Source organism: Gadus morhua, chromosome 4 (assembly GCF_902167405.1).
Source record: "Gadus morhua chromosome 4, gadMor3.0, whole genome shotgun sequence".
NCBI lineage: Eukaryota > Metazoa > Chordata > Actinopteri > Gadiformes > Gadidae > Gadus > Gadus morhua.
The window spans coordinates 242,501-267,355 of record NC_044051.1 but is presented as its reverse complement, the minus strand read 5'-3'; the positions used below and the strand labels follow the sequence as shown (position 1 = coordinate 267,355).

At 47.8% G+C, this 24,855-nt stretch overlaps 1 protein-coding gene across 1 annotated transcript in view; it reads left to right on the top strand.

Annotated features, from left to right (window-relative positions):
• The window catches only part of LOC115542902 (serine/threonine-protein kinase WNK1-like), a 102,752-nt gene that overhangs the window by 23,299 nt on the left and 54,598 nt on the right, over window positions 1–24,855 (top strand). Inside the window, 3 exon segments of the mRNA XM_030355394.1 lie at window positions 13,199–13,371; window positions 18,247–18,467; window positions 20,718–20,875. Coding sequence (XP_030211254.1) covers window positions 13,199–13,371; window positions 18,247–18,467; window positions 20,718–20,875 — 552 coding nt within the window.

Below are 24,855 nucleotides of genomic sequence, written 5' to 3'. Positions count from 1 at the left end.
TTAATAAAACAAAGCCGTCTTCCTCATATCTTTTGTGATATATATATATTTCCATTCAGGACTATTAGTCATCCTGGTATAATTGCACAGGAAAAACGGCTGATGTGACGGGTGTTTAATCAAAGGTATTTCAGCACCATTATCTCCATATGCAGCCAGTATAAATGCAGCCAGTACAAATGCACCTTCTCGTTTCAGCTGTCCTCCCCTCGCACTTCACAGCAACTCTCCTTTCCTCCCCTGTTCCCGCCCCGGCCCTTCGCGCCCATCCCCCTTTCTAGCCTCCTTTATTTTGTTGGAGATACCTTTTCTTATTTTATAGCCTTCCTGTCATGGTCTCCTTGCATACATTTTCAGTAAGCATCAATGCACTGTACACTGTTTGGATCCAACACATCGCACAGGCCTGTACACGGCGTGTGGTTTTCTAACGGCAGGCAGGGTCAGGGTTCCAGTAGAACACTTGAAGCAGCCCACGCTTCCACGCGTGTTGGAGGGGCGCTGGTTCTGGTTAGACACAGCGCACAGTGTCTGTGGTAGACGTGTGCGTTCGTCTGAGTCAGCCACGGTGACATTGACATCTCTGTCTTCCTTGTTGGCCGGTGCAGACGCTGAGACAGACGGGCACCTCTGCAGTAACACGACCCCGGACCTCGTGAGACACACAGATGAGACTGTGTGTGTGTGTATGTGTACATGTGCATGTAATTGTGGGTGAATGTGCGTACGTCATGCAGTGATTACATGACACCATGACAATCTGATTCTGTTCTTTCTCTGTCTCTGTCTCCCTCGGTCCCTCTCATTTGGTTCTGGGCCATCCTCCACACTTGATCATCCGTCTTACTACATCAATACTTCATATGTTGTTGTATGTCTGGGTGGAGCAATCAGTCAAAACTCTGAAGCCACCTGTCAATAAAATTGACACGGCTTCAAAAATGGATTCTCCCATCTCCAAATCTTGTGTGCGGTCGGTTTGAGCTGGAGTTGAAATGGCATTGTACGAGCTATGGGGCATTTCTTCATAGTGGGTGGGTATCCCCCTACCGGGAAGACACCCATTGGAAGCCACTCATTTCCTTCTCCTCTGACCACAGTTCCGATTGCCTCACTGCTCCCGCTTCCCCCCCTGGTCTATTGTTCCCTCTTCCTCTTTCCTTTACAATGACCAAGGGTGTATGAATGGAAAACTAGACCAGATCATCTTTATAAATTAAATGTATTCTAAGCTTTTGGTATAAACAACAACAATGTATATATTAATGAAGATGTAGGGCAAACAAGCTGATACAGGTTCTGGTGCGGAATACATGAAGGCAGAAATGGCCCCCCGTCAATGTTGAAACCCAAATACAGCCTTCCTCTCTCCAGCTGATCCACAAGTGTGTTGTTAACCCTCCTCTGTTACTCTGTCAACATTGAGCCTCGGTCCGGTTCCTCTTCGAGAGAGAGAGAGAGAGAGAGAGAGAGAGAGAGAGAGAGAGAGAGAGAGAGAGAGAGAGAGAGAGAGAGAGAGAGAGAGAGAGAGAGAGAGAGAGAGAGAGAGAGAGAGAGAGAGAGAGAGAGAGAGAGAGAGAGAGAGAGAGAGAGAGAGAGAGTGATTGATGATTGATGATTGATTTCTCCACAAGCGTCGAACCCGATCGATCGATCGGGTTCGACACTTGTGGAGAAGTAGATCGATCGATCGATTTACTTCTCCACGAGCGTCGAACCCGATCGATCGATCGGGTTCGACGCTTGTGGAGAAGTAAAAAAAAAAAAAAAAGCCCCCACTCCCAGCGTGCACGTGGTTCAGACAGCTGACGAAGTGCCTTGATCCCCGTGAGGTCCACGCCCCGGCTGGGTGTCAGAGTGCTCCTGCACCATCACGGACTCCGTTTGAAATAGCTTGGTTTGTCTCTGCATCGCTGTAATCACTTATTATTCCTATAGTTTTTTTTTCTGTCTGTATTTGCCGAAAACACACATACCCACGAGCACACACCATAGAACAATTACCAGATCCAAATCATCATCCCTTTCCCACGATAAACATTGTAGGAGGAGGGCTAAAACAAACCAAACCCAATGCTTCCGGCCGTTGAAGCATGCTCCTCTCCTGCTGTCAAGGTCCTGCTCCTGATCCACAAACATCTGTTTGAGAAGGATGGAAGGGGGGGAAGGGAAGAAGACACGGATTGGGAATACTTTTTGTGGCAGTGCAGAAGACACGCCCCCTTCCAGAACCAGAACAAAAGGCCCACTAGTCTTCTCCTCCACACTGTGTGGGCGGCAATCATCTTCACCTCCGAAGAAGCTCAATATACCCTGAACATCAGCTCTGTCTGTGGCTGCCAGGCGGGCGCTTGATGACGGCTGCATGGTAAGGCCATCGGAGTTCTGACAGGGACATGGGAACGCACTATTATGTATTCAAATGGGAGATTCCTAACTGCAGACATATTTTGATTACATTCTGACTTACTTATCGACGCATCTTCATCATCGATAACCATTCCCAATCCTGCTATACCACTCTCTGCTTAGCTGGGTGTACCCAACTTTAGCATACTTGAGTGTTTTACTGCAGTGGTGAGGCGTAATGGCCCCTCACTGCTATATCCTTGGTTGTAGTGCTGTGTAAATGGATACAGCCCTCCCTCAACCCTAACCCTAACCCTAGTGTTACACTGCAGCCGGCACAGTGGTGAGGCGTAATGGCCCCTCACTGCTATATCCTTGGTTGTAGTGCTGTGTAAATGGATACAGCCCTCCCTCAACCCTAACCCTAACCCTAGTGTTACACTGCAGCCGGCACAGTGGTGAGGCGTAATGGCCCCTCACTGCTATATCCTTGGTTGTAGTGCTGTGTAAATGGATACAGCCCTCCCTCAACCCTAACCCTAACCCTAGTGTTACACTGCAGCCGGCACAGTGGTGAGGCGTAATGGCCCCTCACTGCTATATCCTTGGTTGTAGTGCTGTGTAAATGGATACAGCCCTCCCTCAACCCTAACCCTAACCCTAGTGTTACACTGCAGCCGGCACAGTGGTGAGGCGTAATGGCCCCTCACTGCTATATCCTTGGTTGTAGTGCTGTGTAAATGGATACAGCCCTCCCTCAACCCTAACCCTAACCCTAGTGTTACACTGCAGCCGGCACAGTGGTGAGGCGTAATGGCCCCTCACTGCTATATCCTTGGTTGTAGTGCTGTGTAAATGGATACAGCCCTCCCTCAACCCTAACCCTAACCCTAGTGTTACACTGCAGCCGGCACAGTGGTGAGGCGTAATGGCCTCTCACTGCTATATCCTTGGTTGTAGTGCTGTGTAAATGGATACAGCCCTCCCTCAACCCTAACGCTAACCCCCGCCTCCGCCCCCATCGCCCTCGTTATGTAACCTTCTTATCGAGGACATGTGGCCGGGGAGAAAGGGGCCTTGGCTGAAGCTGTTAGCGCCAGCCAAGCCCTCTTTGGATCCCAGCAGCTCTGATGGTGTCATGCTCTCAGTATACACACCCAGCCAGGGGCAGGCCGCTCCTCGGCAGCAGCAGCCCCTGCTGGAGGCCGTCTCCTAAGGGACCTCCTGCGTCCCGGGGTGGGGTCGGCTCGCGTGGTCCAGAGGGCTCAGCCCCCGATGGTGGTGACGACCCAGGGACGACACGGCGCTCCGACCAACCACCTCTGGGGCAGGACCTCTGCCCCGCAGAACCCCTTCCTGGCACTCTCAGGGAGGGCTCGGGGGAACATCTCTGACCGTTCCCAGTAGGAAATCTATGTGTGGAAATGCCCGTTTTCTTTGGATTGAAGAGCTATCTTCTACTACAAGAGTAGTAGTAATTGGTTATTATTGGTAGGAAGCAAGTTTTGTTTTTTGTGTTTGCAGAACAGTGGGATTGCGGCTATAGAAGGACAGGGTATTATGTTTTTTAAAGATTGGAAATGCTCCCAACCATGAACATTTTCTTCTCGATGTGTTGATAGACTGGGCTGCTGAGTCTTTACCACACACACGAACGCACACACACACACACACACACACACACACACACACACACACACACACACACACACACACACACACACACACACACACACACACACACACAGATGCATGAATACCCATGCATAGGTATGTGTATATAGTATAGAGTTGACTTAAGGCTTTACGTTGGATAATCAGTGGATCATAAGACTACTAATGAGATGTGAGCTGTATTGTCCTTAACCCTTAAATTGAAGGGTGTTTGGTCATTCAGTGAACAATAAGAGAGACACTAAAATACACCAACATTCTACAATGTTTAGACTGCGTGGTAAACGTATCAAGCGGTTTTTAAGAAGTGTGCTTTGATGACCTGTGGTGAGCTTTACCCATGATTTCGTACCATATTACCATGTTATTACCATGTTATATTGCCACTTCTATGGCCTTAATCAATCACCGCGGTGGGGTAAGGGTCTGGCTTATGGAGAGGGGTCAAATACTTCTGGTTTCAAAGACTTTCTCAGCCCACGGTAGAGCAGGAAAGATTTATGAGCCACCTCATCTGGCAATGTCTCAAGTTTGAAATAATCCAAGTTACGTGTCAAAGGTCATCCAGGCGTCGTATGAATCAGGCAAGGCACAGATTATTTTTCTCATAACTAAAAGCTAATGTTTATGAGTCATGCAAAACATCAGAGCCTTTTCACTCTAGTACACGTGGAGGAGACCTCTTAACGGATAAGACACTGTTTTTTAATATTAGTGTATCCTCCTGTATACGCCCACATGCGTATGGGCTCATTCTTTATTGCTAGTATCACTATCTGTTGTTACTCTTTCTTGGGAGCTGGAAGCTTCTAACTCTTCCCAATCAATGCCAAGCCGATGCCGGGGACCTGGGAATGTCCACATGCTCGCTGCCCTTTGCTCTGCCTCCCTGCGTGGGTTATGTGGTTTTATTGGATCCTTTTATTGTAGTTTAGTCACAAATACGGACATTGTTACAAGTAATTATGCCCTCTTAATGGTTTCCTTCAAACCAACACACAATCGTGAATGAATAGGTCTTGCTGTCTTTACAGGGGAAGTCGTGAGCTTGCCTGACCTGGAATTCGGATAATTATGATTAGAGGTATAAGTCTGTATTAACAAAAGGGCCAGGTGATTAGAGAAAGTCATCCTTAATAACAAGATACTAACAAACTGCTGAGTGCTGTTCCCCAACAACTGCAGCTCTGTGCTGCCCACGCCGGCTTATTTAGTTTCATTTTATCGTTGAACAGTGTGATCGACCTGAGCCTAGTTCTACATCTTATTTAGTTTCATTTTATCGTTGAACAGTGTGATCGACCTGAGCCTAGTTCTACATCTTATTTAGTTTCATTTTATCGTTGAAAAGTGTGATCGACCTGAGCCTAGTTCTACATCTTATTTAGTTTCATTTTATCGTTGAACAGTGTGATCGACCTGAGCCTAGTTCTACATCTTATTTAGTTTCATTTTATCGTTGAACAGTGTGATCGAGCTGAGCCTAGTTCTACATCTTATTTAGTTTCATTTTATCGTTGAACAGTGTGATCGACCTGAGCCTAGTTCTACATCTTATTTAGTTTCATTTTATCGTTGAACAGTGTGATCGACCTGAGCCTAGTTCTACATCTTATTTAGTTTCATTTTATCGTTGAAAAGTGTGATCGACCTGAGCCTAGTTCTACATCTTATTTAGTTTCATTTTATCGTTGAACAGTGTGATCGACCTGAGCCTAGTTCTACATCTTATTTAGTTTCATTTTATCGTTGAACAGTGTGATCGACCTGAGCCTAGTTCTACATCTGTTGGTGATCAGCTGTCGGCCGGGGGCACATGTAGGTCAGTGTGTCTGATATGGGATATATTTGCGCGCATGTGTCGCATGCTTTGTGCATTTGTGTGTGACTCAGCATGCGTAGCGCGCTCAGACAGGAAGGAGAATGGCTCCGGCCATAAGAGGCTTTCTGCAGGGGGTTCAACATGACCCCCCGGTTAAGATTGGGATTATTTCTGATGTGCGCCGCTGGACAGAGGATTAACGCCACTGAGGAGACTCTTGACGCGGCTTCATTATCCCTTCATGTCATTAACACTGGACCAGGCTGTTGCATTGTTTCACGCACGAAGTTAGCGTGGAACGACCCAAGTGGCCGAGGGATACACAGCGAGGAGGGAGGAGAGAGGTGGGATGGAGAGGAGATGGTTAGATAATGGTTAGACCATGAGGAGGGAAAGAGAAGCACAGAAGAGGATGATGGAGTGACAGAGGAAAGCGATCGAAGGGAAGATAAGAGGCGTGCATAGACCGCCATGAAACAGCAGGCATTACCTCATGCGGGTCCCACTGGATGAGTGTGTCTGTGTGATAGCGATAGCTGATACAGTGATGGCCAGAGATGGCCGCTATTGTTCTGTTGACACACGCTCAAAGACACTCACATAGACACCATTCTGAAGAATAGATTTGATTGTCGAGAGTGAAAACAATCGACAATTCCCCTTTCTGCCTTCTCTATTTGCATCTGTAGAATAAAGTTAAAAACCGCTTCAAACTCGCAGGCTTTTGAATTTTTGGGACTGAATTCCCCAATGGTGATTTCATTGCAGTGTTAAAGCGTTCCAGGGTATAGCAGCCTTGACATATATCACATGAAACGTGTCAACCTTGGTTGCTTGCTTGACAGCCTTTGTCAACGAAGAAGAAAGACCCCATGCTTTGATTTTTGATGTCGTCACACACACAGACCAGTCCGCATACGTCAAACAAAAGAAAACACGAATGCATGAGCAAAAGGTCTTGTTTTTACTTGACATGTGTTGTAACACACACACACACACACACACACACACACACACACACACACACACACACATGAATTTACCCACAGACCCACACATACACATAAAAACACATATGAACACAAAAACACACATACAAACACACAAATGTCCACTCATGTGCACACACATACACATGCATGCACATGCCCCCAGTGCAGTCAGACACATGTCCCTGGTTACTGCAATATGTAGAGCGGTGATTGATGGGAAACCAAAAACCACCTCACTAGTGGGGCGAGCACAGACGATAGAGAAGGAGTGGACAGAAGGGAGAGGAGCCACTTGGGTTACCGACATAAGTGAATAAGTCTGTTGGAAAGGGGAAGAGGTTGATAATGAAAATACTATAGAGCCAGGGCGACGGCGGAAGGAAGGGAGAATGGGGAGCAGGGAACTGTAAATGGTGACGCTTTTTTTCCCGCTGTTCCTGAACACCATGTATGAGATATATCTCACTCTCCCCTCTTTGCACTCCTTTTTCTGAACCTTGCTCTAAGTTATTCACTTGCTTTTCAATCATTCTTATTCAAACCATATGTTCTCTCTCTCTCTCCCGCTCTTCTACTCTCCCTATTCTCTCTCTCACCCTCCCCCCCTCTCTTATTTCTGTTAACTATCTCCCCCTGACTCCTCAATCTTTTTTTCTTTCTCTTAACCATGGCAAGATGTGATGAAAGTCTTCGGGAGGTCCTTGTGTGTGTGTGCATGTACACACGTAAAACGGGTTTGTACGCCACACTGTATCAAACACATCACACATCACACATCAGTGTCTTGCCTCTGCGTCTTGCATGCATGCATTTAAAACGAAACAAGCATACACTAATAAAAACATAAGTGGTCTTTATCCACACAGTGGCACGACCATGCGTTTTATGTGTGTGGACTACTAGTACACACACACACAAACACACACACACACACTGATCAGTATGTTGGTGCCACTGTAAACCTTGACTTTAACAAATGAGTATCTTTACTGAAGCAGAACCGTAATGTAGTAAATTCAGTAAGCTCCACTAATGGCCTATGTGTATAAACCTCTGTAGAACAGGACTTAAAGGGCGTCCACAAAGCTGTAGAATAGGGGCCTTGTTACTGTTTGCCCAATCTACATGTCAACATGCCACAAGATACGTTTCCTTTTCACCAAATTTCTTAGAAATTTGACGTATGTTTTCTGAGAGGCCATGCTGTGCTTCTGGCCTGCCTTGTGTACGCAGCGGTTCTCTGTTTTTAGTGTGTAAATAACCCTGTACCTGAAGTGGGAACGAAGGGGCTCGGCCCATCAAGGGTGGGTCTGAAAAGAACACCTGGAAAGAAGCACGCAACTCAAGGACGTGTGAGGATCTTATGCAAGACCTGAGCTATGTACTCTCTATATGGAGTGGTTGGTACAATGAACCAAGGAAAGGGGCTCAGAGACCACACACACTCTACAGATGGAAGCAGGGGCTTTCCCAAATTCCTTTCTGGGATGCCGAGCTGTCCTAGGATCTAGTCAATTAGATGAATGAATCCAAAACGCAAGAATCCAAGTGTACCGGAACTTACATCCATGAATCTGGTTAGAGGTCAACGTCTTTTCGTCTCTGTACTGTGCTTCAACTCCAAGATGGGGGTTGCCCTCAGACCAGAGTAGATGATCACAGAGAGGCCGGAGTGTGGCCTCCTGGGGTAAGGACAGCAGAGCAGGTTCGCCGACTCTCTCCCCTGATTCTTTAGCTGCCTGCCTGGTCTCTCCCAAATTATTGAATATTATCCAATATGTTTATCTATGGACGTATGAGACTGTGATGTTTGCCTTCCGCTGTGAGGCTGCCTGTAGCAGGGCGGCAGAGTCCTGCCAGGGCGGCCTCTTTGGTTTGGGCGGCCAGCGACCCCAGCCAATGCTTGATGTGTATGGCAGGTGAGAAAAACAGCGGTAAACACACGAAAGAGAGATGGGACTTTTTGTTTTCGCACACAGATGAATGATCTCTTTGTGAGTGTTTTTTATTGGTGTGTGTCTGTGTGTGTGTGAGGATATGAGTGGCGATGAGTGGGGATATTTTGAGTGCGGTAAACTGAAGTCCCATGATGTTTTGAAGCCTGGAACAGAGAAGGAGCGATGAGGTCAAGTAAGAGATGAGGAGCAGGAATGGATAGAGAGAGGCAGGGGGAGCCTGGACGAGAGGGAGACAGAGGGAGGGAGAGAGACAAAGGCGCAAATTAATCATCTTACCCAAAGCCAATTTTGTTCGGTTCAATCAGTGGACGCTTCTCTATGTCTTGATTTAAGTGCATTAAACAGTACATTTTAAGTGCAAGTTAAAAGCCGTTAGACGTGCAGTAATTTGGTTTTCCAGCCGAATGAATGGTACACAGTACATTATTAATAGATCTGGAAGCTCCCCTTTAACCTCCCTGTCGGCGCGCCTACGTTATTCCCTCCATGTATACCCTAGACGCCGGAGTGACCCTAGCCTCACACGCTCACACACATTACCTTCCTCGCACAAATACACACACAGAAAAATGGAAGAAATCTCTTAAGGCCCTGGGGGGAAGTATTACGCAGGGGTAAGATCAGCTCAGGGTCTGCACTAAGTGCTGCTGGGAAATGGAATGTTGGCTTCCAGTCAGTCAGGTGACCACACACACACACACACGCACACATACACATACACAGTCACAAACATACACATTCACATCCACACGTCAAGTGACCTGATCTGTGGTCCATAACATCATGGTTCTCCCATCAGAAGCGAGGGGATTTGTGGGGCTGAGGAGCAGTTTGACCCCAGTTCATCGTGTAGGTTTGATTCAGAGGCGACGGCTGACGGAAAGGCTGCTGCCAGAGGTTGATGGGAGGAGGGAGGAGGATGGGGGAGAGACAGACACAAAGAGGGAGGGTTTTCAAGTTCGAGCTTGAATCAATTTTCCTGTGAGTGTGTGTGTATGTTACTAATGGACCATCATCGCTGGAGTAGAAGGGGGCAGACTAGGTTAGGCAGATAGAAGTCATCTCTCTGTCTGCCTCTCCCTCTTGTCTCTCTCTCTGCCTCTCTTTGTCTCTCTCTCTGTCTCTTTCTGTCTCTTTCTGTCTTAATGATGCTCTTAAGAGAGTCATGGGATGGTAGAGGAGATGATCGACAGAGATCTGATGCACAAAATGTTTGTCAAAAGCTTAATCATAAAGACTACCAACAAAACAGCTGACAGCTGTGAAGCCTCTTGGACACTGCTAGGGAACTTGTACCATCTATTGTTAATACCTTATATGAAGCAGGTCAAATTAATCACAATCATTGCCCATGTTTGTCATAGGATTTCATTAAAAAGAGCGCATTACTCAGATTCTCTGATTACTGAAAACACATTCCTTTCCATAATTGTTTAATCTTTTTTTATCCATGTTAGGATTTAAGAAGCTCCTATTGGTTATGTATAACTGTAATGTAATAAACATGAACACATTATTAATTAATTTATGGCTCATATTTGTTCAGGAAATGATGGCCATATATGCCCACAGCCACTGAGATTGGCTTGCCTTGTTTGTCAAGCAGCATTGTGTTGCTGCTTATTTTTGGGTTAGCAATGCACTGAATGTGTCAACTATAGTTAGACACAGCCACTGTGAGGCTACAAAGCTGGCTACATCAATACCTCCATAGGCACGTGTGTACAAACAGACACACACACACACACACACACACGCACACACACACAAAGACACACACGCAGGCACACAGCTCTCAAATATTGCATTCTTTTTGGAGAAAGTAGGTCTCTTAAAACCTAGCTGAATATATAATTTCACTATGCTGCTATAACATGTTGGTGTTCTTTACATTGTATTTAGACTCACGCACATACAGGCACCCAGTCACGCACACACACACACACACACACACACACACACACACACACACACACACACACACACACACACACACACACACACACACACACACACACACACACACACACACACACGCAGGATGCATACCTATAACCTTACTTTACAAGATCTTCTTTACTGGCCACACTACCCTTTTGCAATCTGCATCTACTAAAGTGTGCGCGTGAGTTGGAATGCTTGTAAAATGTGTGTATGTGTTGTGTATGTGTGTGTGTGCCTGCATCAGTGCATCTTTATCCTTGTGTGAGTTTCCTTGTGGTTTTCTGTGAATCTGCTTCATAAAAGTATCGTTCAGTGTGTAAGAATGTAGACTGCATCATTGTTTTCCTTGCGGCCCATGTGGTTTGGATGGGGAAACACTAATAAAGATCTCATTTAAATCTTGCTGCTAAGCTCACAGACTTCAACCCCGTGTATTATATCCCCTCTTTATTTAACTAGAATTCTCTTTTCGTGCTTGTTACACTGGTGGGGCTCACTGAATGCATTTTTTTTTTTTTTTTTTTTATGCAGGCTGCGCGTGTCGCATGGAGATGGTAGTTCATGGAAGTTCATCCTCTCTTAGTGTTTCTATATCTTCACCACCTCCCCTTCCATTGGCTCTCTGTTTCTATCTCCGTAAAGTCTCTCTTTGTTTTGTCGACCATTGGATTTAAACAGGAATGTGTTTTGAAAGCAGTATCAAAAAGCAATATGACCAAAACCAACCCAGTAAAAATAGCAGGACAGAGTACCCCATTCTCTCAGCTTGTTTGTCTTTTGTGGTTCCCTTTGCATGTTCACAGGATGCCATCCTTAAAAATAAATCACACCTCTTAAAAACCAGGACAGAGCATTCATTACACACACGTTGGCTGCCTCACCCAACGAGGGACTGTCTGTGAGGTCATGCTCGGACTAGAACTCGCCTTTTGTCCCATGAATTACGTTGGCTTGAAAGGATAAACCGGTCTGGGTGATTCAACTATTTAACGTTTTTTCGAGCCTCACCACAACAGCCATTACCAATATCATCCGTCATACACATACAGATGGAGCACGATCTTGCCACGACAAAACAACAGCAATCAAGGGCTTTCGTCTTTTTGAGTCAATGTGTTTCTTTGAAACAACTCGTCCCAGTACCAAGTTTAAGAAAGTTTGTTGTCACAATTAACTGTCAATCGCCATACAAGTACGGAAAATAACAGACCAACGCGCTCCTGCTATTGTCCGCGTTCGGGACAATAAGCAAAATCAAACGATAACTTTCTGAGGGAAAACAAAAGAAATCGAATGGCAGTAAATAAGAAATATATTATCTTGGTGGCAAAAAAAACAATTTGCTCGCCCTGAAACGGCCCATGAACAATAAAAAAAGTTCTATTGGTAACGGATGTCTGTGGTGAAGACAGCGAGCCGTTTGCCAGGGTTTCACACCCAGACAGGTGTGCACCCTTCAACACTCAGTGGCCCCCAGACAGCCCCTCTCCTCAGTCAGTGGCCCCTCTCCTCAGTCAGGGGCCCCCAGACAGCCCCTCTCCTCAGTCAGTGGCCCCTCTCCTCAGTCAGTGGCCCCTCTCCTCAGTCAGGGGCCCCTCTCCTCAGTCAGGGGCCCCTCTCCTCAGTCAGTGGCCCCCAGACAGCCCCTCTCCTCAGTCAGTGGCCCCTCTCCTCAGTCAGGGGCCCCTCTCCTCAGTCAGAGGCCCCTCTCCTCAGTCAGGGGCCCCCAGACAGCCCCTCTCCTCAGTCAGTGGCCCCTCTCCTCAGTCAGTGGCCCCTCTCCTCAGTCAGTGTCCCCTCTCCTCAGTCAGGGGCCCCCAGACAGCCCCTCTCCTCAGACAGTGGCCCCTCTCCTCAGTCAGGGGCCCCTCTCCTCAGTCAGTGGCCCCTCTCCTCAGTCAGTGGCCCCTCTCCTCAGTCAGGGGCCCCCAGACAGCCCCTCTCCTCAGTCAGTGGCCCCGCTCCTCAGTCAGGGGCCCCCAGACAGCCCCTCTCCTCAGTCAGTGGCCCCTCTCCTCAGTCAGTGGCCCCCAGCAGCCCCTCCACTCAGCCCCCTCCTCAGACAGGGGCCCCTCTCCTCAGTCAGGGGCCCCTCTCCTCAGTCAGGGGCCCCTCTCCTCAGTCAGTGGCCCCTCTCCTCAGTCAGGGGCCCCTCTCCTCAGTCAGTGGCCCCTCTCCTCAGTCAGGGGCCCCTCTCCTCAGTCAGTGGCCCCCAGCAGCCCCTCCACTCAGCCCTCTCCTCAGTCAGTGGCCCCTCTCCTCAGTCAGGGGCCCCTCTCCTCAGTCAGTGGCCCCTCTCCTCAGTCAGGGGCCCCTCTCCTCAGTCAGTGGCCCCCAGCAGCCCCTCCACTCAGCCCTGTCCTCAGTCAGGGGCCCCTCTCCTCAGTCAGGGGCCCCTCTCCTCAGTCAGGGGCCCCCAGAAGCCCCCCCACTCAGCCCTCTCCTCTCTCGACCTGCAGGACCGTAAGCTGTCCAAGTCGGAGCGGCAGCGGTTCAAGGAGGAGGCGGGCATGCTGAAGGGCCTGCAGCACCCCAACATCGTGCGCTTCTACGACTCCTGGGAGGGGCCCTCCAAGGGCAGGAAGTGCATCGTCCTGGTGACCGAGCTGATGACGTCGGGCACGCTCAAAACGTGAGTGCAGTCATACATGCATACACACATAACATCCACACACACACAACATCAACACACACATAAAACAATTACGACTCACAAATAAAATGAAGAATATTAGGGTGTATGTGTATGTGTGTGTGTGTGTGTCCGTGTTCGCCCGTGTGGACTCAGCGGTCGCTCTCCCTCCTCACTGTCACTTCGGCAGCCCCCCATCGTGCCCAAAGTGATTCATTGTGTAATAACTGATTGGTCACGCGGATGCGTAAGCTTCGGTTGTCCACTCGCGCAACACATGGCGGTCCATCTCTCTGCTGTCGAGCGGCAGAGTTGTCATAATGAAAGCTTAGTGGGGCAGCGTGGGGGTGGTGCTATGGTGGGCTCCTCTAGAGTGCTGCACTTTGGGATCGCCGCAATGCCTGCTGGGACACCGGCACACCGGCCAGCTGCTGCTTCTGCTGCAGATTCTGTTCATTCCTGAAAGAGCCAGACGGTGTACAGTGTGTGTGTGTGTGTGTGTGTGTGTGTGTGTGTGTGTGTGTGTGTGTGTGTACGTATGCCTGTGTGTGTGTGTGTTTGTGTTTGTTTGTGTGTGTGTGTACTCATGCCTGTGTTTGTGCCAGTGTGTGTGTGTGTGTGTCTGTGTACGTATACCTGTGTGTGTGTGTGTGTGTGTGTGTGTGTGTGTTTGTGTGTGTGTGTGTATGCCTGTGTGTGTCTGTGTGTGTGTGTGTGTGTGTGCCTGTGTGCGTGGGGACTTAGGAGGGTGTTTGACAGGGGTAGGGCAGACAGTGGGGCACTAGGAGTGTGAAGATGGACAGAGTGACAGGAGGAGGCAGACAACGAGGCAGGCAGGACGTGGAGTTATGATGAAGGGCCATGAGACATGAGAGATAGACATATGGATCGTTGTACATGCTCACACCTAATTAACGCACACAATGGTCAGACAGACAGGCATTCAGATATGGCCTGCAGTCAGCCAGAATGACCGGCTGGTACACGGCCCAAAGCAAAACAACAACTTGTGACAGCATGAATAATAAGATGAGGAATTAGGCCAGTGCTAGGACGTGCTGGATCAGTAGCGCCCTCCACTGGACAACACAGAGCACTGATGGCCCTGTGTGGAGGATTACAGTCACATGATGTGGGGGAGAGCAGGGCCGGACATGCATCACTTTCACTAATAATTCATAGGGAAATTGATCTAGGACAATGATCAGTATAATTTTTTCTCTTCTCAAACCTTAATCAAAAGTAAAAAGAAAAAGAATATGGGAGATATGATTGGTACATTTTGAATATTTCTAACTGCTGGAATTTAAAACAGAGCAGCTAAGAATTCAAACACTAACTAGAAAAACTTATAGAGTTGAGCACAGGAATGTGGACGTTGTCCGAGAGAGAGATGGAAAGAAAAGAGGAGAGTTAGTAAAAGATGACCCACAATGGAAACTCTAGTCGACCCTTGTCTCTGTGTGTGTGTGTGTGTGTGTGTGTGTGTGTGTGTGTGTGTGTGTGTGTGTGTGTGTGTGTGTGTGTGTGTGTGTGTGTGTGTGTGTGTGTGTGTGTGTGTGTGTGTGTGTGTGTGTGTGTGGTTGAGTGTTTTCAGATATTGACCAGGAGAGCTTCAAGTCTCTGGCCTTAGGTCCAGCATGTATGTCAACACTGTTGCCAGGGAGATAGGGGGAGTGAGAGATAGGGGAGATCCTTGTGTCACAGTACATGGTGGTGGTGGGGGGAATCAAAGGGAATGCACACTGATAGATCTTCTGTGAAACCTGATCAGTCTTCTGGTCAGCCATCAGTCATTTCAGCAGGAGAGTTTGACCTCTGGCCTGCTAGCTTAAGCAGCGCTAACGCTACGCACTATACCTCTTGTCAAAGCGATCCCCTCTGCAACCCCCTCTGTGGGGACTGGTGCATAGGGCTGAACGATTTTAAGAAAAAATTGAAATTGCGATTTTTCTGGTAGAGATTGCGGTTTCGATTTCAACCACGATTTATTTTCTTTAAATCAAGTTTCAGTATAAATTAATATAACCAATGAATTCCATTAAGGTTATGCAATAATGAAAACTGCTGGCAACAGATTTCAAATGCAAGACTGTTTATTCAAGTACCTAAGAAACAACAACCAAAAAAGTCAAATAAAAAGGGAGCCCTCTTTCTTAAGTAAACTTGCTTCAATGGCTCATCAGCATCAAAATAATTGCACTTTTGTAAAATATATCTAAAAAAATAAAAAAATAAAAAAACGCAGCTTTGACGATCCCAAAATCGTAATGCTTGAGATCACGATTTTCGGTCGAAAACGATAGATCGTTCAGCCCTACTGGTGCAGTAGTGTGTTACACGTGGATTCAGTCAACAGAATACAGTGATGAACACTTCCCTTTATGTCAATTAATTATGATATGAGACTGCCGCGCATAAACAAATTCCAATCGTTCTCCCTGGGGAAAGCATACCTAGGTTTCATTAGCTTTCAGTTTTGTTGTGTCCATAATGGATGCAAAGCATTTTCCCCAAATGTCAGCTCAGAGTGCGAGAGAACCAATAGATCTCTATGAGCTAGCCGCTAACCAATAGATCTCTATGAGCTAGCCGCTAACCAATAGATCTCTATGAGCTAGCCGCTAACCAATAGATCTCTATGAGCTAGCCGCTAACCAATAGATCTCTATGAGCTAGCCGCTAACCAATAGATCTCTATGAGCTAGCCGCTAACCAATAGATCTCTATGAGCTAGCCGCTAACCAATAGATCTCTATGAGCTAGCCGCTAACCAATAGATCTCTATGAGCTAGCCGCTAACCAATAGATCTCTATGAGCTAGCTGCTAACCAATAGATCTCTTAGAGTAGGCCGCTAACAGAGCTATCACATAGCATTGGGTTAGGGTTAGGCTAACCCTATCACTTAGCGTTGACTATAGTGCAGAATGTTCTTCACAAACACTCTGCTTGTTCTATAGCTCTCCGTGAAGAGAAAATATGTTGTTTACTCAGAACACCCCCCCCCAACCATAAAGCCGCTTCAATCGGGCTCAATGTCTCGCTCATGCACAGCTTGTGTTGCAGGTCGTACACCTGCTCATTGCTGTGCGATCGTGACTCACTAATATGCTGTAGGGTATTGTGTTGGACCCACCTTATGGGGAGGAACTCCCTGTAAGCAATGTCACACACGTCAGTTTAATATTTTCAAGAATAAGGGAAAACCAATCCTGTTTGTTTGTGTCCTTAATCCTATGAAGGACCACAGAAAGTCATGGCCGTCATTTCAGTTGTCAGACTCCTGTGAAACCCTCTGGTGCCGATGTGTGTGAATCAGGACAGGAACATGCTGAATACTTAGAAAAAAACACTCCTATCCAATGAGGCTTACCTGGCAATCATAGGCGTGCGTTGTACCTGCCAAAACTAAAGCCTCACCTACTGCAAAAGAAAATACTTTGTGAAAGAAGTCATGAAGCCTTGACTGACGACAACATGCAAATATCAGCATCCCTTTGAGCATATCCTGAACCATCCTGACACGCACGCACGCACGCACGCACGCACGCACACACACACACGCATGCGCAGACAAACACACACACACACTCACACACCAATACATGTGTTCACACTCTAACTGAAACAGTCAAACTCTGTTGTAGCAGGAAACTGGTATGACAGGATATACAGCTCTGTGGTTCCTCTGACAAGCTTACTAGTACAAAGATTTATAGCTCACCGCTGTATATCCCTCTGGTAGAAAACAGCCCCGTCAATCACTTTATCATTGAGGGCGGGTTTGTTTACAATCTCCAAAGATAATTTATAGCATTGCCAGCCTTTATGACCAACTAACTGCCATGTAATGCCGCTAACACAAAGCAGATGCAGCTATCAGGTGACTTGTAATTGCTAATGCAAATATACCGCATGTCATTGCTTTTAAATGTTGTGCACGTTCAACCCATAGGGACCAGAATCAACAAGGTAATGGCAATTTGATGTGGCTTCTGTCTGAATTTTATCATTGCTAAGAATAGTATGCATTACCTCTGCAAGAGATCTAAGAAATAAAGCTGCTGGGAAAATCTTCGACGTTGACGATGAATGTCGACAGGATCAACTTGTGTTTATGCAAAGAGAAAGATGTTTGGTATGAAGCACTGTGATCCAAAATAGCGACCTTAGCCATAGCTTGATATTAAATGGGTCAAGTCTATGTGTGACACACACTTCATGCCATCAAACACTCACATGCTCATGTTTGACAGTAACTTCGCAATGCCACCCCAATGTATCAGAAGCTACACATTCACTAAGAAAACAGTGGCTGAGCCTCAGCAGATAGCTACAAGTTCGCATCCCGTCAAACCAACCAGTGATGAGCTTCAGCAGATAGCTACAAGTTCACATCCCGTCAAACCAAACAGTGATGAGCTTCAGCAGATAGCTACAAGTTCACATCCCGTCAAACCAAACAGTGATGAGCTTCAGCAGATAGCTACAAGTTCACATCCCGTCAAACCAAACAGTGATGAGCTTCAGCAGATAGCTACAAGTTCACATCCCGTCAAACCAAACAGTGATGAGCTTCAGCAGATAGCTACAAGTTCACATCCCGTCAAACCAAACAGTGATGAGCTTCAGCAGATAGCTACAAGTTCACATCCCGTCAAACCAAACAGTGACTGAGCTTCAGCAGATAGCTACAAGTTCACATCCCGTCAAACCAAACAGTGATGAGCTTCAGCAGATAGCTACAAGTTCACATCCCGTCAAACCAAACAGTGACTGAGCTTCAGCGACAGTAAATGTGCATTTCCAGTGTGTTATTAATGAACAATTAGTTATTATTGTTCATTAATGAGCCTGTTTTCCTGTCCTCCAGCTACCTGAAGCGCTTCAAGGTGATGAAGATCAAGGTTCTGCGGTCGTGGTGCCGTCAGATCCTCAAAGGCCTCCACTTCCTGCACACGCGGACCCCCCCTATCATCCACCGGGACCTGAAGTGTGACAACATCTTCATCACCGGCCCCACAGGCTCCGTGAAGATCGGGGACCTGGGCCTGGCCACGCTCAAGAGGGCCTCCTTCGCCAAGAGCGTGATAGGTAGGAGGAGGAGGAGGAGGAGGAGGAGGAGGAGGGAGAGGAGGGGGAGGAGGAGGAGGGGGAGGAGGAGGAGGAGCGAGAGGAGGAGGAGGAGGAGCGAGAGGAGGAGGAGGAGGAGGAGGGTGAGGAGGAGGGAGAGGAGGAGGGGAAGGAGGAGGGAAAGAGAGGAGGAGGAGGGAGAGGAGGAGGAGAAGGGAGAGGAGGAGGAGGAGGAGTGGGAGGAGGAGGATGAGGAGGAGGGGGAGGAGGAGGAGGAGGGGGAGGATGAAGAGGGGGAGGAGGTTGGGGAAGAGGAGGAGGAGGATGAAAAGGGGGAGGAGGAGGGGGAGGATGAAGAGGTGGAGGGGGAGGCTGAGGAGGAGGAGGGAGATGAGGAGGGGGGGGAGGAGGAGGGGGAGGATGAAGAGGGGGAGGAGGAGGAGGAAGAGGAGGAGGAGGATGAAGAGGGGGAGGAGGGGGAGGAGGAGGAGGGGGAGGATGAAGAGGAGGAGGAGGAGGGGGAGGTTGAGGAGGGGGAGGAGGAGGAGGGGGAGGATGAAGAGAGGGGGAGGAGGATGAGGAGGAGGAGGGGGAGGATGAGGAGGGGGAGAGGAGGAGGAGGGGAGGAGGGAGGAGGGGAGGAGGAGGGGAAGGAGGAAGATGGGTAGGAGGAGGAGGAAGAGGGGGAGGAGGAGGGGAAGGAGGGGGAGGAGGATCCTTGAGGTTTATCTGGCTGCATGCAGGCACCCACAGGCAGAAGGGGGATTTCACTTTCTCCTCTATTCCTCTCTCTCCGTCTCTTTGTGGTAGCGAGCCTCCCTCTGTCAGTTTAACTTAAGTTGAAACTGAATATTAATGACATGAATATGTTTATGTCAATGCTGTTACCGCTGTAAATGTGTATGTTCTTGGCATGAATATGTTCATGATAAGGTCAGGAACATATGTCAGACTAGAACAAAGAATTTACATTTAGCATTTACACAGACACACAGACACACACACACACACACACACACACACACACACACACACACACACACACACACACACACACACACACACACACACACACACACACACACCTTTCGTGCTTCAGGGCCTATAATTAGGGTGCATTCGTATGGAATGCACATGGCTCAGTTTACGAGGCAGGAGAGAGCGAGTGATATGACAGGTTTATTCGTGCATTATAGCGATGTAGCGTACAAGTTCACATACAAATGAATCTCAAGTGCTTCTGAAGCAACCCCTGTGGTTAATGTCCCCGGGTGTCAGTCAGCCCTTCTGTCCTTCAGTCGCTGAACTCAGTGAGTCATCGAAGTCAAACACCCCACACATCACAGTGAAACATTAAACAAACATGTAGTAACATTTTACAGATCCAAGAAACTATTTATCAGTCGTTTAGCAGTCTCTCACTTTCAACTTTTATTCAACTCAAACCTCACTAATTATGAAGCATTTTAGAGAGAGAGGGAGAGGGGAGGGAGGGAGGGAGGGAGAGAGGGAGAGGGAGAGGGAGAGAGAGAGAGAGAGAGAGAGAGAGAGAGAGAGAGAGAGAGAGAGAGAGAGAGAGAGAGAGAGAGAGAGAGAGAGAGAGAGAGAGAGAGAGAGAGAGAGAGAGAGAGAGACTGTTATTCTATCAATCAATCATGGTCGAATGTAAAATCACCTTGCCTGCCATTAGTCAAGGAACCAGTTGCTCCATATGAAAACCATTAGGTAGCTTACTTGGAAACAGATGGGAGCTGGGATCCCACCAAACTATTGGTACTGCAAGTTCTATCCGTGGTCCACAGGAAGCCCTACTGATTCCACCATCATGGGGTTCCTGAACACATGAGCATGAAGGAAGCCTTAAATCAAGTTAGGTGCAACCGTTGTCAATGAGATATGGGCAACATTTATGACTGCTGACTTAAACAAAGGGTTCCTTGTTTTATGTTGGCAAATGCTTTTACGATATCAATCTGAGACCTCAATGCATTTAGCATGGGTTCATTGATTCATTTGACATTTGGTGGGGTATTCTGGACAAGCAGGATGAACAAGGGAACAAGGTTAAATCATACGTATATCGTATAATCCCGGCAGTGCATTCAACATATTTTCTTTACGTGTGAAGTAAAGGAATAAAAAACATTGAAACCCCCAATTTCACTCCCATCGAGAAACAATATAGCACATAAGCTCCAGCTTGCGATGGACAGTATTGCTGATAGAGGATGTACCCCCCAGCCAGCAGCCCCTGAACCCCTGTCTCCCCAGGCACCCCGGAGTTCATGGCTCCGGAGATGTACGAGGAGAAATACGACGAGTCGGTGGACGTGTACGCCTTCGGCATGTGTATGTTGGAGATGGCCACCTCGGAGTACCCCTACTCGGAGTGCCAGAACGCAGCGCAGATATACCGACGGGTCACCAGCGTAAGTAAGAGTGTGTGTGTGTGCGTGTGTGTACCTGTTGTTCTGCAGGCTCAGGGTTAGCTGGATGAACAAGGGAACAAGGTTCCCTTGTTCATCCAAGGGAACCTTGTTAGCTGTGTGATGCTCTACCATGAGGGTCAGCTGTGATGCTCTACCATGAGGGTCAGCTGTGATGCTCTACCATGATGGTCAGCTGTGTGATGCTCTACCATGAGGGTCAGCTGTGTGATGCTCTACCATGAGGGTCAGCTGTGTGATGCTCTACCATGAGGGTCAGCTGTGTGATGCTCTACCATGAGGGTCAGCTGTGTGATGCTCTACCATGAGGGTCAGCTGTGTGATGCTCTACCATGAGGGTCAGCTGTGTGATGCTCTACCATGAGGGTCAGCTGTGTGATGCTCTACCATGAGGGTCAGCTGTGTGATGCTCTACCATGAGGGTCAGCTGTGTGATGCTCTACCATGAGGGTCAGCTGTGATGCTCTACCATGAGGGTCAGCTGTGTGATGCTCTACCATGAGGGTCAGCTGTGATGCTCTACCATGAGGGTCAGCTGTGATGCTCTACCATGAGGGTCAGCTGTGATGCTCTACCATGAGGGTCAGCTGTGTGATGCTCTACCATGAGGGTCAGCTGTGTGATGCTCTACCATGAGGGTCAGCTGTGATGCTCTACCATGAGGGTCAGCTGTGTGATGCTCTACCATGAGGGTCAGCTGTGATGCTCTACCATGAGGGTCAGCTGTGATGCTCTACCATGAGGGTCAGCTGTGATGCTCTACCATGAGGGTCAGCTGTGATGCTCTACCATGAGGGTCAGCTGTGATGCTCTACCATGAGGGTCAGCTGTGTGATGCTCTACCATGAGGGTCAGCTGTGATGCTCTACCATGAGGGTCAGCTGTGTGATGCTCTACCATGAGGGTCAGCTGTGATGCTCTACCATGAGGGTCAGCTGTGTGATGCTCTACCATGAGGGTCAGCTGTGATGCTCTACCATGAGGGTCAGCTGTGATGCTCTACCATGAGGGTCAGCTGTGTGATGCTCTACCATGAGGGTCAGCTGTGATGCTCTACCATGAGGGTCAGCTGTGATGCTCTACCATGAGGGTCAGCTGTGATGCTCTACCATGAGGGTCAGCTGTGTGATGCTCTACCATGAGGGTCAGCTGTGTGATGCTCTACCATGAGGGTCAGCTGTGATGCTCTACCATGAGGGTCAGCTGTGATGCTCTACCATGAGGGTCAGCTGTGATGCTCTACCATGAGGGTCAGCTGTGTGATGCTCTACCATTGGTCTTTCTCTACAGCTCTGTCTGTTCCGCTCCTCCCTCCCTGGAGCCGCTGCAGTCATGAGGCTCTCTCTTCTTATTGGTTCACCCGTTTGTCCCGCTCTAGCGCCCTCTCTCCCATGTCTAGCTCTTGCTCGCCCCTGTCTGGCTGTTCCTCGTTCGCCCCGTCTGGTAATCTCTCGCTCTCTACCTCTATTTCGCTCGTCCCCTCTCAAGCGCTCGCTCCCTGTCTCTCTCTGTCGCCCTCTCCCCTGATGAACTCTCTCTCCCTGTCTAGCCCAATCTGCCTCACCCCCCACCTAGCTCTCTCTCCCTGTTTAGCTCCCTCTCCCCTGATGAACTCTCTCTCCCTGTCCAGCTCAATCTCCAGGTCTAGCTCTCTCTCCCTGTTTAGCTCCATCTCCCTCACCAACTTTCGATCTCTCTCTCTGCCTCTCTCTATCTCGTTCACTCCGTTGAAGGTTCAACATTCCCTCTAGATGTTCTGAATGTTCTCAGATGGCCTCCCTAAGGATTCTTTATGTTAGATTCCTGCTTATTGGGTTAGTCACGGTATGGCAGCTTATCCGCACTGGCCATGGCAACACATCAAAGGTTTCTCTGTGTTGTGAATTGATTCATGCCTAAATTGAGACTATATCTATGTCCATCTATATTTATATATCTGTTCCCAACCACTAGCCATCCCCGCCTGTCAACACTTATAGGACAACAACAACTGCTCCTTGAAGATGCTCTCTGCAACGAGAGGGCTTTCATTAGGCCTACTTTGAGAACATACAAGATGTTCGAATCCATATACACAGATATATTGCATATACATAATCCATAAACACACATATTGTCTATACATAAGGAAGCACAATATACAGGGTGAGCAATAGTATGAAGGAATGGTTAGGGGATGACCTTATTTAGCTGACATGGTTACATTGATTAAAATAGAGAGGGAGACATAGATACAGAGAGTGTGAGAGAGTGTGAGAGAGTGTGAGAGAGAGAGAGAGAGAGAGAGAGAGAGAGAGAGAGAGAGAGAGAGAGAGAGAGAGAGAGAGAGAGAGAGAGAGAGAGAGAGAGAGAGAGAGAGAGAGAGAGAGAGAGAGAGAGAGAGAGAGAGAGAGAGAGAGAGAGAGACCCAGACAGATGACAGATGCCATCAGACAGTGTTTTACACTGAATGCTGCTGATGTCATCACCCAATGCGCATACACACACACACGCGCACGCACACACACACACACACACACACACACACACACACACACACACACACACACACACACACACTGATGAGACAGCTGTTTCTCCATTCCACTGGGGACTGAGTAAGGGATAATAGACTGGATGAGTTTACTAGAAATCATCTCTTGCACTCTTGTCCGCCAATTCCCTTTAGTCTATACAGATAATCCATGCCCATGTTTGGATCCCTCACCACATTATGCAAGTCTGAATTAGTAACCTTTCACACAGTGGTGTCCCTTCCTCTCTTTCTGCCCAATTGCACACACCCATTTTCATTCTGCATGTATTGTCTTCTGCACAAATGCATTCTCCTTCAATGTCTCTTTCAATATGCAATATATCTGTGTATTTTCTCTCTCTTACATAGAAACATTGACAGACTTCCACTAAGTGCAATACCTTAACAATTCACTCACTCCTCCATTATTTATGAATCAAATGATTACATTTTGTAGGTTTGTAGTTTGGAGTAGTCTGTCTGTCTCTCTTTATTTCTGGCTCAATCTCTCTCATTCTGGCTCTGTGTGGAACATTGCGAGCCACCAGTAAGGTCAAGTAAGTCATAGTGTTGATTGATCCAGAAAAGCAGTCCAGACATATTACAGTCTGTGTGCATCCTGATTAATGCAATCCCTTGGCTAGCCCTGTTAGCTTAGCGCCCAGCCCTGATATGGCATGGCCCAAATTCCCCTAGCGGCCATCTTGATTCTAAACGCCGTCTGGATGGTGAGAACTGAAGGATTCTGCTTCTGATTCATCCTTTAATAGTTCGTAATGGGTTGTATGATGTCTCCAATATATCTCTCTCTCTCTCTCTCTCTCTCTCTCTCTCTCTCTCTCTCTCTCTCTCTGTCTCATTCGCTCTCTTTCTCCCTCCATCCCCCTCCCCCTCCTTTGCTCTCTCGCTCTCTCTTTCTCTCTTCTCTTTCTCCGTGTCTCTCTTTAATCGCTCTATTAACCCTGGTCGGATTGTCTTATGTCAGTATTTATGGTGTGTGAGGCCCCTATTGCATGCGTGACACACATGTATGAGGGGGCTGAGGTGATGATGTGCCGGTAAGACACATGGCCGGTGGAGTAGGGAAGACGGAGGGGAGGCCACCGCAGTAGGAGGCGTCAAGCCCAACACTTCATAGAAGCAGTCTCCGAAATAAGCACTCATTGCACTGCACAGCCAACTGTCTGTGCACTTGGGTTGCTGACTGCTCACTCAGAACGTCAAGTGTTGTTTTTGTCTTGTTGCTGCTGTCATTTTACATTGATTTCAGGTTACAGTCTAATCAGTCAGGTCACTTAATTGCATAAATCTCTGCTGCCATAAGCAAGAAGCGATTTTCTGGGTAAGTCGTATACTCTTTACCTTGTTCAACGTACCTGATCAAGAAGTGTCAGCCTACCATAAATGGCTGCGTGTCTGTAGTGCCGGTTTTTACTATGAGATTATA